This window comes from Suncus etruscus, chromosome X (assembly GCF_024139225.1).
Source record: "Suncus etruscus isolate mSunEtr1 chromosome X, mSunEtr1.pri.cur, whole genome shotgun sequence".
NCBI classification, from domain to species: Eukaryota; Metazoa; Chordata; class Mammalia; order Eulipotyphla; family Soricidae; genus Suncus; species Suncus etruscus.
Window position 1 is genome coordinate 34,934,787 of NC_064868.1, and position 15,552 is coordinate 34,950,338.

At 35.1% G+C, this 15,552-nt stretch overlaps 1 protein-coding gene across 1 annotated transcript in view; it reads right to left on the minus strand.

Annotated features, from left to right (window-relative positions):
* Nucleotides 1-11,761: 11,761 nt before the first annotated feature.
* The window catches only part of TMEM47 (transmembrane protein 47), a 29,037-nt gene continuing 25,246 nt past the window's right edge, over nt 11,762-15,552 (minus strand). The window contains exon 3 of the mRNA XM_049767124.1: nt 11,762-14,851. Within this exon, the coding sequence (XP_049623081.1) occupies nt 14,673-14,851 (179 nt within the window). The 3' untranslated portion in view covers nt 11,762-14,672. The remainder of the gene's footprint in view (nt 14,852-15,552) is intronic.

The window sequence follows — 15,552 nt, forward strand, 5'->3', positions numbered from 1 at the left end:
TTAATTTTAGCAGGAAAAAAAACAAAAGGTACACACAAGGAAGGGATTGAGGAGAATAGGAAAATTGTATTGCTTAGAAAATTATAATAAAAACTATGATAATTCGTAAAAGCTTATTATTTCCTTAATGTCCCCCTTTCCAATCCCAGGTTTGCTTTAATTGACTCTTATTTTAGCCATTTGTTTCTTGTCTGATAAATGTCTTCTAATTTTCTCAGTCCTTTGTATGAAAAGTAAGTGCAGGTAAATGAGACAGACACTAAGAGAAATTTCCCTGCAGAGTACTTTACTTTTTAACTATAAAGGTTTGAGAAACTCTTCAATCATCTGTTTATTCACCTATTCTATGGTAAACATCTATTTTTATATAAATCTTTATTTAAGCACCATGATTACAAGCATGTTTGTAGTTGGGTTTCAGTTGAGTATGATTATCACTCCTCATTTAAGGGGTGGACAATGGCACACAAGTTCTTAGGGAAAATTAACCCTGCTTGATGGCAATTTGGATGACAATTTAAACTTTCTGGGCAACTAAAACATAGTATCTCATCACCTTTTTCATGTGAAATTTTGTGGTACTTTATCTTTTCGTACTGTACTTGTCAGATAATAATGTTCCTGCTAAACTTTCTTACTGTTGTTGCTTCGTTGTTCTAGCTTGTCAAAAGCTTTGAATCCTGACAATATATCCTGCAATGTTATTTTAAAACTTTCACGTATGTTTTGGTCTGTTTTTGGATTACATATGGTGTTGCTCAGGGCCTAGTTCCAGCTCTGTTGCTTAGTAGGTTTCTCTTACCAGTCTTTATGGGACCACATGATGTTAAAAATTTAGCCTGTGCCTCCAGCATGCAAAGCATGCACTCACCCCATTGACGTATCTCTTTAACAACACAGAACACATTTATGTATTCCTAAAAGTCACTGAAAATATTTTTTATTTAAACAAATTTATTACATACATGATTGTGTTTGGGTTTCAGTCATATTTTTAGGGGCCTGCGAGATAGCATGGAGGTAAGGTCTTTGCCTTCCATGCAGAAGGACAGTGGTTCGAATCCCAGCATCCCATATGGTCCCCCGTGCCTGCCAGGGGCGATTTCTGAGCTTAGAGCCAGGAGTGGCTCCTGAGCACTGCCTGGTGTGACCCAAAAACAAACAAACAAAAACAAACAAAAAAAAAAGAAAATATTTGTATATGCCACAAGACAAAAAGAAGAAAAGCCTGAAAAAATTGACCTTTGGAGCCTGAACTACAGCACAGCGGGTAGGGCATTTGCCTCACACATGGCGGACCCGAATTCAATCCCTGACATCTCATATGGTCCCTTAAGCCTGTCAGTAGTGATTTCTGAGCACAAAGCCAATAATAACTCTTGAGTCCCACCAGGTGTGGGCCAAATCCTCCCCTTCAAAAAAAGTGACATTCAATTATTCACTACAAAACATAGTCAACAACTTTGGAAAACTAGTTAGAGATACATAGTAAGTTGAACATACCTATTTCTAATATATCCATGAAATGTATTACATGTTATGAGTACACAACAGAATGATGTGTGCAGATTTATGAATAGTCAAGAACCAAGATAACCATATCATCATATTTTAATATCCCAAAGTAACTATAGTGCCTATGCCTAGGCACTATAGTCTGAATAAAGAAATACATTCTGACATTTTTATATAGGGAATATATGAATAAGATAAACACACTACAATAATGTATATAAGATAATATGGCTGAATCTCAACAATATAATGCTGGAGAAAATAAGTTATAAAATAAAACAAAAATTAAAAATTGTGTGAATTAATTTTCTTGAGTTTAAAACTTTCACTAAATATAACTGTAATGTATATGTTCAAGCTACTAAATAAAATGGGAACAAAGAAATGATTATTTTTAGGGTAGGGATAATGGTAGGAGTGGGATGGGAAGAGCATGAAAGAGTTCTGAAATGCTGACAAGTTTGTTTCTTTTTTATGGGGGCCATATTCTGTGGTGTTAGGGGTTATTCTTGGCTCTGGGCTCAGATATCACTCCGGAAAGGCTAAGGGGACCATATAGGATGCTGTGGAGATAGTCCTGGGTAAGACACATGCAAGGCAAACACCCTACCGCAGTGCTATCATTCTGGCCCTACAAGTTTGGTTCTTGATTTCAGTTTTGATTATATGGATATTTAATCAATGATTAAATTTAATCAATGATTAAGCTCTACATGTATATATTCATTTTATCTTCTGCCTCATTTTTATTTCTTGAGTCCATGCTTCCATTGAGTATTATGCTTTAAACACTTCTGCTTTAATGTATAGCAATTTTTTAAACTTTATTTATTGATTAATTGGTTGATTGGTTTTGGGGCCACACTCAGCGGTGCTCTGGAGTTACTCCTGGCTCTACACTCAGAAATTGTCCTCACAAGCTGGAGGACCATATGGGTGCCTGGAAGCAAAACGGGTTCCTCTCAGGTCAGCCACATGCAAATGTTCCACCACAATACTATCTCTCTTGCCCCAAATATATAGCAATTTTTTAAAAATGACTTAACATCTTATCTGATATTTGTCAGCATTATCATTTTGTGAATAGTAACAGATTAGCTTTGAATTACTAAACTGGAAGCATATTTAAGAATATATACAGACAACTTCCCAGCATTTTAAAGACATTGATAAACTAAGATATAAAAACAGATATTTTAATCATAACCAAGAGATAATTCTGAGATGGAAGTCCTTTAAACACTTAGAAATAACAAGTAACCACATTTTATTCATCTTAGAAAATGTTTTTTTACACCCATAATGAACAAAGTGTGCATTTTGTAATGAATTTCCTCTTATATCATTGTGAACCTGGTTTGAATTGAAAGGTCTTCCAGAAAGTCCTTTGTTCGCATTTTGCCAGCCAACTTCAGTCACTATCCATCGGAGACCATTTTAAATTAAGTTCTCTGCTTGAGGTTTTTTGAGCACACTGGAAGTGTGAATTTAAACCTTAAATCTGCATGAATACGTACTAGTACAAATTCTCTATATTGCCAAAGTCCCTTGTTATTTTTTTCCCTGCAGTCTCTATATTGAGTAATTGAATGCTTAGCTTTACACTCAAATTGTAACCTTTGGTGACTCATTATTTTTTAGAGAACTCTTACTTTTTGACTATTTCATCAAATCTTGGATGAATTTTTCCTTTCTTGTTGGTGTATGCAATCAGTGGGAGTTTTCTTTCATACAAAATACAACTTGCTGGGAGGGATTTGGGTTTTTTTCTCCAAGTAATGGTGTTTACTTTACAGCTAGACATAAAGCCCCTAAATAAATTTCGTTGTCTTGGAGCCACACCTTCAGGTTTTCAAGGTGTACTCCTGGTTATGTGTTCAGAAATCACCCTTGTGATTGGGGGACCATATGGGGTACTAGGCTCAAACCTGTGTTGTTCACATGCCCCTTGTACCATCTATCCTACCTTCATGAATAATTCCTACATGTGTCATTTTGATTAACCATGTATTAATTTTAGTAAGAATGTTGCACTCTGTATATGAGTAAAATCATCAGTTTTAAATAAAATGAGTATATTTACTTTGAGAGTTCCAGTCATTTTCTCCTATAAGGCAGAATTACAGTTTACATTTATTTGCTCTGTGCTTCTATTTGAAATGCAAGATCTGTGAAGTCTCAGATTGTATCTTTAGTTAATGTTTGTGCACATGTATATATTTGGACATGACATATGTATACAAATATGTGTGTCTGTGCACCCAGATACAAAGAAGTCATTAACATCTGGACGCTGAACGATAAAAGAAGAGAGTCACGGATGGTCTCCATTATGAAAATATTTTGGTCTTGCCAGGTTTGGATGTTATGAAAGAATACTTGGGAGGGGACTGGGAAACCTTTTTACAATGTTTGATCCAACAGATTGAATTCATAGCCTCAGCAGGTAATAAAGAAAGCCTCTGGACCATGTAAGGAATTACCCAGGCATAGCTAGGTGCATTGACCATTTATGTATTAATGCCAATATCAAATAAATCATTTTTCTGGTCTACTGTGAAAGGAAAGAGGATATTTCTGTCAGTAAGTGAATGGAGGATTACTGACTTTCTGACCTTTCCTGACTGTGATAAAAGATGACTTCTTTCCTTTCAGCAATACTTCGAAAATGGAAATTGCTCTTTTAAACATACGATGGGAGAATGAAGAAGGCAGCCAGTTATTATTCCATAAATAGATGGTGGCAGAGGGTACCCCTTGGGAAAAGGAGAAATACTCATTAAGGTTATTTTTCTGAAAGCTGTCAGTATGCATGTGTTTGCATTTAAGAGAGTGAAGAAAGGAGATAGCAAGTCCTGACCAGGTGTATTTTAAGACTCTATTCTCATTTGTGTGGCATTAAAATATAGTGTGTAAAATACAGCACTCCTAAATGCTTCATGCTACGTTTGTTATGTAGACTCTTAAATCATTTTTCTGATGAAGGAGTCAGGAGTGCAAGATTATTTTGTTTTATTTTTCATAGATCCAAATAAAAATAAGGAACAAAAGAACAAGGTATGCATTGTGTCTTTAGTCAGGAAATACGGTAGTCGACTGGTATTTAAAAAACAAATAGCTTTTACTTCTCCGACAACAGAGAAAAATAATATGCCAAAGGTTAAGTGTGTTCAAGGGCCTTTAAAGGCCTGAGAAATTTTAATCAAATAATGATGTGTTTGGAGATATTGAAACAACTAAAATGCCCCAATGTCCTTCCTACAATATCTCTAAAGTCTATCAATTAAGTCTCCAGGAACCTTTCTTTCAGTAACATCAGCTTTCAGATCACCCTTCTGCTTTATTCTGGGTACAGGAATTGTCTGACTTCTCGAGACAATGAAGATGTTCACAAAATGTAGAGATTATGTATTATACTAGTGAATGCTTCTGACCATGAATCAGTTTGTCGTAAAGGACTTGAGGCTATCTGCTTTCGAAACCACAGAAAAATGCCCATCAAAGCTGAAATTCACATCAATCAATAGAACTCTGGAAATTGCATTAAGAAAAAGAAAGCTCTCAAGGTGGATAACTTTCTTCGCCCTGGATGAAAGTTGAGATGACAGAAAATCTGACTGCCTACAATATTTTGCAATAAGCATTACAAAGATTGTCTTGCTTTTTAATCACATAATTTTATTACAAGAAAGAATAATCATCCTTTTGAATGACTTTCTTTTTTCCTTATACTTACTTTTCAGTCATCCTTTTGAAGTTGTTTATTTATACATCATAGTGCATCTGTTATTAAAAGATATACTATTAAGTTTTCACAAATGAGTAATGATCAATTTGTTAAAATACATGAACACATACATATATACCTTAAGAGGATACTATCAACAGAAAGGGCAGACTTTAATTTCTCATATCTTATCTAATCTTTTTGAACAAATCAAGAGCACAAAGGTTGGGAAGACTCAGTCGTGGAATTTGGGTTCCATTTTCTTTACTTATGTTTGGCAACAAATTATCTGAAATAATCATCAGATTTTCTTGCTTAAACAGCAATACCGATAACTCATATGCAGTTAACATGTTCATTTATTTTGTTTGTTATTGGTTTTGGGCCACACCTGGTGATGCTCAGGGGTTACTCCTGGCTATGTGCTCAGAAATTGCTCCTGACTTGGCCGACCATATGGGATGCCGGGGGATCAAAACGCAGTCAGTCCTAGGTTAGTGCGTGCAAGGCAAAAGTCCTACCACTGCGCCACCGCTCTGGCCTCAGTTAACATGTTCATTTCAACAAACTTGTTTCTATTGGCGCAAAACTTGATTCTATTGAACCCAAAACAACACTATGGTAAAGGCAAGAAAAATCATTGATAGTTGTGTGTGAGGTATTGTTCCAATATCCTTAAATGCAGTCAAAATTTCCAGAGTCAGAAATACTAGAATTCTTGGAAAAACACATATGAATCAATGCTCCTTGTAGTTGGGCAGGGAAATAGCTCTGAAGGGTTAGCAATAGGTTATAATTTCCTAGAAATAGTGTTTGGGAAGCAAGGCCTGAGAGATAGCACTTGTCTTGTATGTGGCTAAACCTGATTTCTGAAATCACATGATTCCTTGAGCACTGTTAGGTGTGGCCCTGAACCCCCCACTCTGATCCTCTACACTGACTAAACCTCAGGGATAGTTGGTGGGGAATCCCAGGGAACCCCTACCCTGCCATAGTCCCCAGCCTGTAATAAGAGATGGGAGAAACTGTCATGAGTAGTTTCATAGATTTCAGAGCAATTTTATGCCTTCTGGTAATTATTGATCTTTCCCCCATAGCATCTGACTTTCATCTTAGGGGAAAAAAAAACTACAAGCAGAGAGGAGTGTTAACTCAAATATTTTCACTCAGTTCTATTTTATGATGAGGTAGACAAGTGGGAGCAATTTTTGAAAGAGAAATAGAATGTTGTACACCCTGGGGTGAGATGGGAATAGTGAAAAACTCATCTACTGCTGAGTTCTTTTTTTAAGATTTATCAAAACCTGGATATTAATTCTTCCCCCTTAATGAAATGCTGGTTTGTCTAACAAAGTGCTCTCTTGGTTCCTAATTCATACTGGCTTCATATGACCAATATTGCAAGAACACAGGAATATGAATCACAAGGAAGCTTGACTATACTAGAAACTGGGTTTATCCTTTGTCTCTCTGGGCCTCATATAGTACCTTTTGACTATTTCTCTCTCTGAATGCATGCCACTCTTTTATTCTTTGCAGTTTTGTATGCATCTCTGCACACAACCCCAACTCCTAGTTTATGCATTTTTTAGTAACTACACGCAGAGACCAATTCTAAATTAATGGGCAAGAGAAACAGAGGAGGTTAGCTTAAGGCAAAAACCATTTCTGGTGTAATCACCTCTGGCCAGGGGTGCAGGGTCATATGGTGTAAATTTAACTGCCTAGCAAGTCTTTTGTTCTCAGAAAAAAAATCGTTATGGCTGGAGCAGAGATTCCAGAACTAAACAGTTGCATCAACCCCTCAGGTTTTACCCTAATAGTTACAGTCTTTATCACAAAAAGGTCACAATTAGAAGAATCACCATTATGGTCTCTTTTTCCTGTATATTTTTCCCCAGCCATAAGCTGACTTTAACTTTTTATTTCCACATTTATAATTTTAAATATGCTCCAGTTTGAAAATGATAGGCAAGCCATTCCAAGTATATAAATTATGCATTTTGTACTTATTTATACTTATAAATCAAAATCAGCCTAACATTAAGAAAACAGTATGTGTGTCATATGTGTTTTCCCTATCCAAACAGCACAATAGTCAAACAAGCTTAACTGAAGCCAAATAGTGCTTTTAGTCTGAATGAGCATGTGAAGCATTCATTGTTAATTCTTAGAGTATTTCTGATTCATATGTCACACAGTTGTTGGCAGCAGGAGAGGAGTTTATGTTTAGGATACTTGAACTTCTCAATACTCATATATCTATCTCTATGCCTATTAATTCTTGACACTTATGCATAAAATAAAAATTATATATACATATATATAAATACACACCCATTCTTGAAAAAATAGGAGAAAGTAACCCAATGTCTCTCATTTTGAATGTTGACTGGAAAGGTCTACTAAATATTGACATTTACAAAGCTAGATTCTGCACACTGAATTTTCCAATATTCTGCTTTGTTACGAAGCATTTTAAACACTTATTATCTTCAGAAAATATAATGAAATTTTTATGAGTCATGTCTCCATAAAGATTTCTCTGTTGTTGAATGTATGGTAAATCTATTGTGACATTTTGCAACTTGGATTTGAAACATAGTTTTCATGATCGTAAGTATTAAACATTTGATAAAAAGTTCCCCATTTTGCTTTTTTGAACTTACCACAATTCAACACTACCATAATAGCTTGATAATGTGTAAAAGAATCATCTGAAGATTAAAAATGGGAACACTCATTCTTATGTCAGGCCCGAACAGCAGTATAGCCACAAAAGGGACTTACTCTCTGAAAACTGCCTGAAGAGGCTGCCAAGCTTGACAGCACTGTGTTTTCCATTAAATTCACTATCAAAAGCTAGTAAAATGCTCTTTCTTCTTCATTTAACCTTTAGTTATTTTTCTACCCATTCATAATAGTATTAAATGTATTCTGCCCTGGTTTACACTTTTTTTTTGAAATCTTCTTGGTAAACTTGATTTTTATTTAAGAAATTGGTTTGTGGGTGATTTTTCTTCATTTATTCTAGTTTTATAATGATAATATTCAAAAGCAATTGGGGGCAGTCCTCAATGCCATAATCACAGATATGTCTTATTCCAGTTAGGACTGCCTCCCAGCTATGATTGTTTTCAGAAACTGATGAGGTAGTATAGAGTATAAGTCACTTGCCTTGCACGCAGCATACTCTGGTTCAGTCCCCCGGGCACAATATATGTCCCTTTTCCCATCCTCGGCACCACCAAAAAAGACTCCTGACACTAGTCAGGAGTAGCTGCTGAGCACCATTAGGTATGGCCCAAAGTGACCCGAACCCATATTTTCAGGACACCCCATCCCCAGGCCCATTATCACCCATGCCAAAATTAGTACACAAGCAACATTTTTTGGAATTTCACACCTGCCAGCGCTCAGGGGTTACTCCTGGCTCTATGCCCATAAATCACTCCTGGCAGGTTCAGGGGACCATATGGCAGGCCGGGATTCGAACCATCCTTCTGCATGCAAGGCAAATGCCCTACCTCCATGCCATCTCTCCAGACCCCACAAGCAAATGTTAAGACAATGTTTCCATTAATATTTGTCACATACAAAAATTGAAGTAGTCAACGTTTTTGGTGACTTGGTGACATGATTTTCCAGCACTTCATCCAAGATTCCTTTATAATCATTTCTGTGAAGTCATTGGACTTGGAAATAATTGTTTGGCAAAATTGAGCTTCTCTCGTGAACCACTCAACATAGCTTTAGTTTTACAAAGAATACCGTTCTTTTTGTGCTGTTAATCTTGGCTTTGAACATGACATATTATCCTTCCCACTTGGACAGTTCGGCTCCTGTTCTCTCATACTTTGGAATCTTTAGTTTTACTGCTGAAATATAAACGTGAGTCACCTAGATGGTCGCTCTTTGTAAACAGATTTTTCAAGTACAGATATAGGGACCCTATGCTTATGGGAATATTTAATTGTTCTTAAAAATTGTGAGAATGTCCCCGTTTGAAATGCTGCCTTATATATATAAAAAAACAGCGTTGGGTTTTCAGGACATGGTGTTCTGTTTAGTTGAATTTTAGCTTTATATCACTAAGCTATTTGCCATGTTCCAATACTTGACAGAGAAATCAAACTATTCAAATAAATTAGTGCTTTCTGTGGAAATACTCCTAAGTACTTCATTCAGTTTATTTGCTTTTTTAATCTTATCTAAGACAGCACTTTTGAAAAGCTATTAGTAAAAGGTCATAACATGAAAATTTAATCAGTTAAAAATTCAGGTATTCAGTGGATTTTTCTACAGAGCACAAAATAACTTCTCTGATTCATTTTCTCACTAAAGAACTTAAAAACCATCAAGATGGAGCATTGTGTTTACATAGCACTGACCTGCCTTAATAAAACAAACTAACGGGCTATATGGTCGTTACGCCGCAACAAATTGTAATTGCTTTTCTGTTTCATGAACACAATACAGTCATTGAAGGCAAAGGATTTTCCCTTAAGTCCTAGTGAACTTACTTCTCTATGTTTTCCAAATTCAAAAAAACTGGGTCATGGATAATTACCAGGCAAGACATGTTTGTAAAGGTGTTTTGCTTCTGAAAATTCTGTATAAAATTAAAGTACTTTGTATTGAATATTTAAAACAGGAAATGAATACCACTGTTAAGCAAATAAATCCATTGAAAAAACTAAAGTAATGGAAAACTTGTGAAAATGTAATTTATTAGAATTACATATATATAGAATTACATATATATTTTTGGGGAAATTATTTTTATTTTTTTCTTGGGGAAATTTTTTATATTAAAGCAAACCATAGATATGCAGATGATTTAGAATTTATTTTTAACAGAAAAATATGTAAACTCAAAATCTGAAAAATTATGTGATGCACAAAAGACGTCTTTTTGACAAAGATCTTTTGTATTCAGGCTTATCAACACAAAAGTTTGCTCAATTATAAATGGATTTATTTATATCTTCAAAGAAAATTTTGTGCATTCATACCAGTGAATTCTTTTTGTCCTAAACCTTGTTCAAGAATGCTCACCATTTGGGCCCAGAGAGATAGCACAGTGGCGTTTGCCTTGCAAGCAGCCGATCCAAGACCAAAGGTGGTTGGTTCGAATCCCGGTGTCCCATATGGTCCCCCATGCCTGCCAGGACTATTTCTGAGCAGACAGCCAGGAGTAACCCCTGAGCACCGCCAGGTGTGACCCAAAAACTAAAAAAAAAAAGAATGCTCACCATTTGTAAGCACAAAAGAAAAATAGGAAAATTTGACTTTAAATATCATCACATATATATACATATACATACACACTACATATATATATATATATATGCATACTACAAATGTAGAGTACCTAATTAAAAAACAATAATTTAGGGAAGTCTGCTTTATTTCCAAAAATGAAAACAAGATAGCAAAGAAACATTGAAGTAGAATATCAAAACCTTTCAGTACTGGTTTCTGTGTAGGAAAACCATGAGCCTACCATACAAATCTGTGCATTTTATTTTTTACGTAAAAGTTTTATTTATTCGTATTGCTTTTCAGGGGGCCACACCCGGTGGGGCTCAGAGCTTACTCCTGTCCCTGCATTCAGGGTCACTCCTTGCGGACTTAAGAGACCATATGGAGTGTTAGGGATCAAACCTAGGTTGGCTGCATGCAAATCAAATGCCCTAGCTTCCGTTTTATTTCTTCAGCTCCAAATAGATTTAGATGAGTTTAAGAGAGTGTGAGAGCTCCCAAGTTAGACAAGAAAGAACCTGGACTTCTCTGGGTGGAATGAAACCAATGATGAGTCTCACCAAAAAGTACAAGAAGAGAATTATATGTTTCAGGTTGAGATGCAGGTGAGTGAAAGGGGAATGCACCTTTTATCTGTGCACTTTTTGTTTTTGACCACACCCAGTGGTGCTCAAGGGTCACTCCTGGCTCTGCTCTCAGAAATCACTTTTGGCTTGGGGGAGCATATGGGATGCCGGGATCAAACCCGTATCTATCCTGGGTTAGCTGCGTGCAAGTCAAATGGCGTAGCTCTGTGCTACCACTCCGGCCCCCTTTCCATTCTTTTTTGTTGTTCACATCATTCAGCTGTAGAGGATTGGAAGGATTTGGGGAGTAGAGTAAAAATAAACAATGGCTATCAAAATCCTTATACAAAAATTGCATGCTTTCTAAATAACAGCTATTATAAATGAAAATGAAGATAAAATTCATAGTGACTATCTAAAGAGTAGACAAAAGTCAAGTCACATCCATTAAATAACTTTTATTTTTATTTTATTTTACACAGAAACTTCATGTCAGCTACAAAAATCAAGAAATGAAGAACTGATAGTGAAACTGCAAACTGAAAACCACTGGAGTGAGCAAATGATCCCCCCCCATCGCTGTTGAAAAAAACTAGCTGGAATACCATGAATTCATATTTAAGTAGTAATTATGTCATATACTTAAAAACAATAAATATCGAACAGCAGTTGAGAAACTGATAGCATAAACATTATGAAGTAGATTTTATTTTTTAAGACAAATGAAATTTCTAGGCACAGTTTTAGGCATTAAAGAGGACACAGAGGCATAGGTTAGTGTGCACTGCTCTGTACAAAAATACAGTCTGAATAAATTACATTGCTAGCCATACAATTAGACATCACTTACCAATCAGTTCATTGCATGTTTAATAATATACAAGATACATGCTAGTCCATATATAGCATTTATATTTCAAACACATAGGTCTCTCTATATTTATGTCTTTAAAATTTACATGTTGAACATAGAAAAAGCTAAAGAGTTGTGCAAGAAATCCAAATAACTAGCCCTGCTGAGTACTGTATGCTATATGCCTGTTTATGTCTCTCTCTCTTGCTCTCACCATCTCTCACTCCAAAATAGACAATGAGTCTGGAGTTAACAGTTTTGCTTTTAAGAAAACATCAAACAAATGTACAGATGCAAAGACAAAAGTTCATGTAGGTGAAAAACTCACTTTTGTTTTATTCTGATTGACAAAAACATTACTTCATAGGAGTAACAATTTTCATGTACTGAACTTATTAGTAATGCCATGCTTTCAGGTATTACTAATGGTAGAAATGGGGGAAATTATGTAAGAAATTTACTTTCAATAAACTGCAAATATGTGTGCCTTAGTCTTTAACATTCTTTCACTTTCCAGCTTGTCATCTTGACAGAGAATAAAATCTTGGAAAGATTCAAGAAGTGATCCCTGTCTCATAGCAAACTGCATCCTGTATTAGGATTAAGAAAAGTGCCTCATTGATATCGGCACTAAATTATGGTATTCCCATTACTCAGGAATAAAGTGATCCTCTCACAAGAGAGAATGTTTAGGACCCAAAATCCCTCACCAATAAATATATTTCTCATGCTGCTCTGACAATATGCAATTAACTGTAAGACAGTGTGGCCCAAATTTTACTCTTCTTCAAGAAAGCAGTTTCAAAATATTCTACAACACTGTTTCTGAAAAAAATTCAAAGTTTAATATGACTCTATGTCGAATCATATACTTTTATAAAGGCTTCTCTCTAGGATTCACTTAATTACTTTTGCCATCATTGCTAAAATAAGAATAAGCCTGGTTCTTTATATTTAGTTTTCAATTCTATAGAAAAGTCACAAGAATTTTTTTCTTTTTAAGTATTTGAATAATAAAATAGTTTTTATTTGCTTGTTTATTTTGGCAATATGTCTTAAGAGAAGATGGAAACAGAACTTAGCTTTGGGAGGTAAATCAAATTATTAAATGCTCTTGATGTGGTCCTGGCTCTTATTTTTCAATATGATAGAACACAGGTTGAGCTCAAATAATTTTTCTAATGCTTCTTTCTGCAAGAAGGCCAAAACCGGGGCATACTGTTCTCATGTCTTTGTTAACAAAAATAATTATTTATAACTTTTACATTAGAACTGTATATTTGATATAAAAATATGTTTATGATGAAACTATCCAAATTTGTACATTAAACAGGATTTCAACACACAAGTTTGCAGTGTGAAATTAGTTGCAAACTTATTCCTTATTGTTGATATTTCCTTCCATTAGCACAGTCAACAAAAATGATTCACAGCACATAAATCCCTCAGAATTGTGTGCACAAATCAGTTAGCCCATTAGTTAACTTCAGAGGACCAGGTGACAATCAGATGATTTCTACTTCTCTACTGAGACATCTATATAAATCTATCACTATATTCCCTTATTTTTAATGAATACATTTAAAATACTTAAAAAGGCAGCCTTCTAATTTAATGAAATTTAAATAAAATTGTCATCCTAATTATTACTCTCCTTTGTACTACAATGCTTACTGAATCATTCATTTTTAGATTAACACCATTTCAATTTTTCTTACATAATTCTATTAAAACTTTCCAGTGAAACAGTAGAGAACATAGAGTTAAAGGGTTACAGTATATGTACTTCTGTTTGATAAATAAGTGTACATACCAATCTAAGCCTCTTAATAATGTGTACAAGGTTAGTGTTCAAATCACTTCACTAGAGCAAATATTAATTTTACATGTAATAGGCAAATGCATGTGGAAGGCTAGGAAACAACTTATTACCATTTATACTAAATGTTTACCTTCTATAAAAATATTTAAGCTTGTTACATATGCACGGTTGTTTGCTGTAATGTTTGTTAAATGATTTAAAGGGTACTCAGGACAAAAGCAACTCATGCGCAGTTCTTTCTAGTTGCCCCAGGCAAAGCAGATATGGCTGAGGCACAAATTCTAACCATCTAATGAGAAGCACATGTGGCTCCCTTCCCAGAAGATGCTGATTGCCAGAGCAGAATTTCCCATATAACAGAATATTCTTGAAGGTGGAATATGTATCATTAACCACTTACATTCAGAAATCCCATTAGATACAGAAAGGCAGTTAGTTCTCTTTTCAAGAGATTACTCAAGCAAATAACCAACAGCCAATGTAGTCATTGGCTGGGATAAGCAGGCAATAAGGATTCCTAACAGTGGAAACCTTGTGAGTGTAAAAGGAACTTCTAAATGTTGCTTATGCCAGCTGCTCCCCTGCAGGCAATAGGAGATTCAGGCATTTCTCATCCTAACTAGTTTCTCCTAGCAGTTGCTATCATACAGACCCTTCACTTGTCAAGAAAAATGACACGAACATATTGGACGTTTGCAGCATTTGCCTATGTCTAATCAGCTCTCTTAATTTGTGCAGGTCCCTAAAATGAATGTAAAAGCTGGTTATGGTATTGACAGCCAAAAGGCAAAAGATATTAAATCAACTGAGCAAACTGCTTGATGCTCCACAAGTGTTTTAGAAAATAGTGACATAGAAAAAATGCAGACATAACTCTTCTTTTGGATGATGATGTTGATTTTTAAAAGTGTAGACAACTGGTTCTTAGTAGTAGTCTTCATAGTTCTTAGGGTTCAGGCAATAAAGGATGGCACCCCCAAAGGAAAATATAGTTGCACCCCAAGCCAGACCATAACCCCAATTGAACTCATGGTAAATTTTCAAGCTCACAGTTTCAATGAACTTGATTGGGTAAAGAACCAGGCTGCAGACCTGTAAAACAACTGGAAGAAAAATAAATCCAAGTTAGAACACTGTTATTTACAAAAACTAAAATAAAATGTAAACACATATGCATATTAAAATAACTTTTAACTCACAAAATCAAAATTATTATTTGGATGCTTTACTTTGAAATATTAGTATTTTTCCATTTCATACTATTTCACAATGTTTTAAGAATTACTCTCAATAATTAGCAAGTTGTTACAATAGTTTGATAAATTATAGTGCAATGGTTTATATAAGTACACCAAGTAATAAACAACACTTACACACATATATTTAAATATATATGCAAAAGCTTACTATTATGGTAAGTAATACTCATTAAGCTAAAATGTTCTGCCTCAATAAACCTGTAAATAACTACAGGTTTACAGCTTAGATATTCCAATGCTAACTGTAAACCTCATTATTTACTTATACTTTTGAAGATAGGAAGACTTCAAATTAATTTCTCTTAACTAACTGTGAATCATGACATACTTTTGTTGCTGTTTTCTCTACTGCACTCTTTTCAGACAGAAAAAGAAAAATTTATTCAGCATATCCTGGAAGTCTACTTTAAGGGAACAAACAGAAAATTTTCCCCCAATGGCACCCAAGACTTCTACGACCACCTAGCCTGAGGTAAGGGGCTGGTTGCAGAATCAACCACTTAAACACACTTGGCTCAATAGTCTAATAAGTTCTCTTGATATCT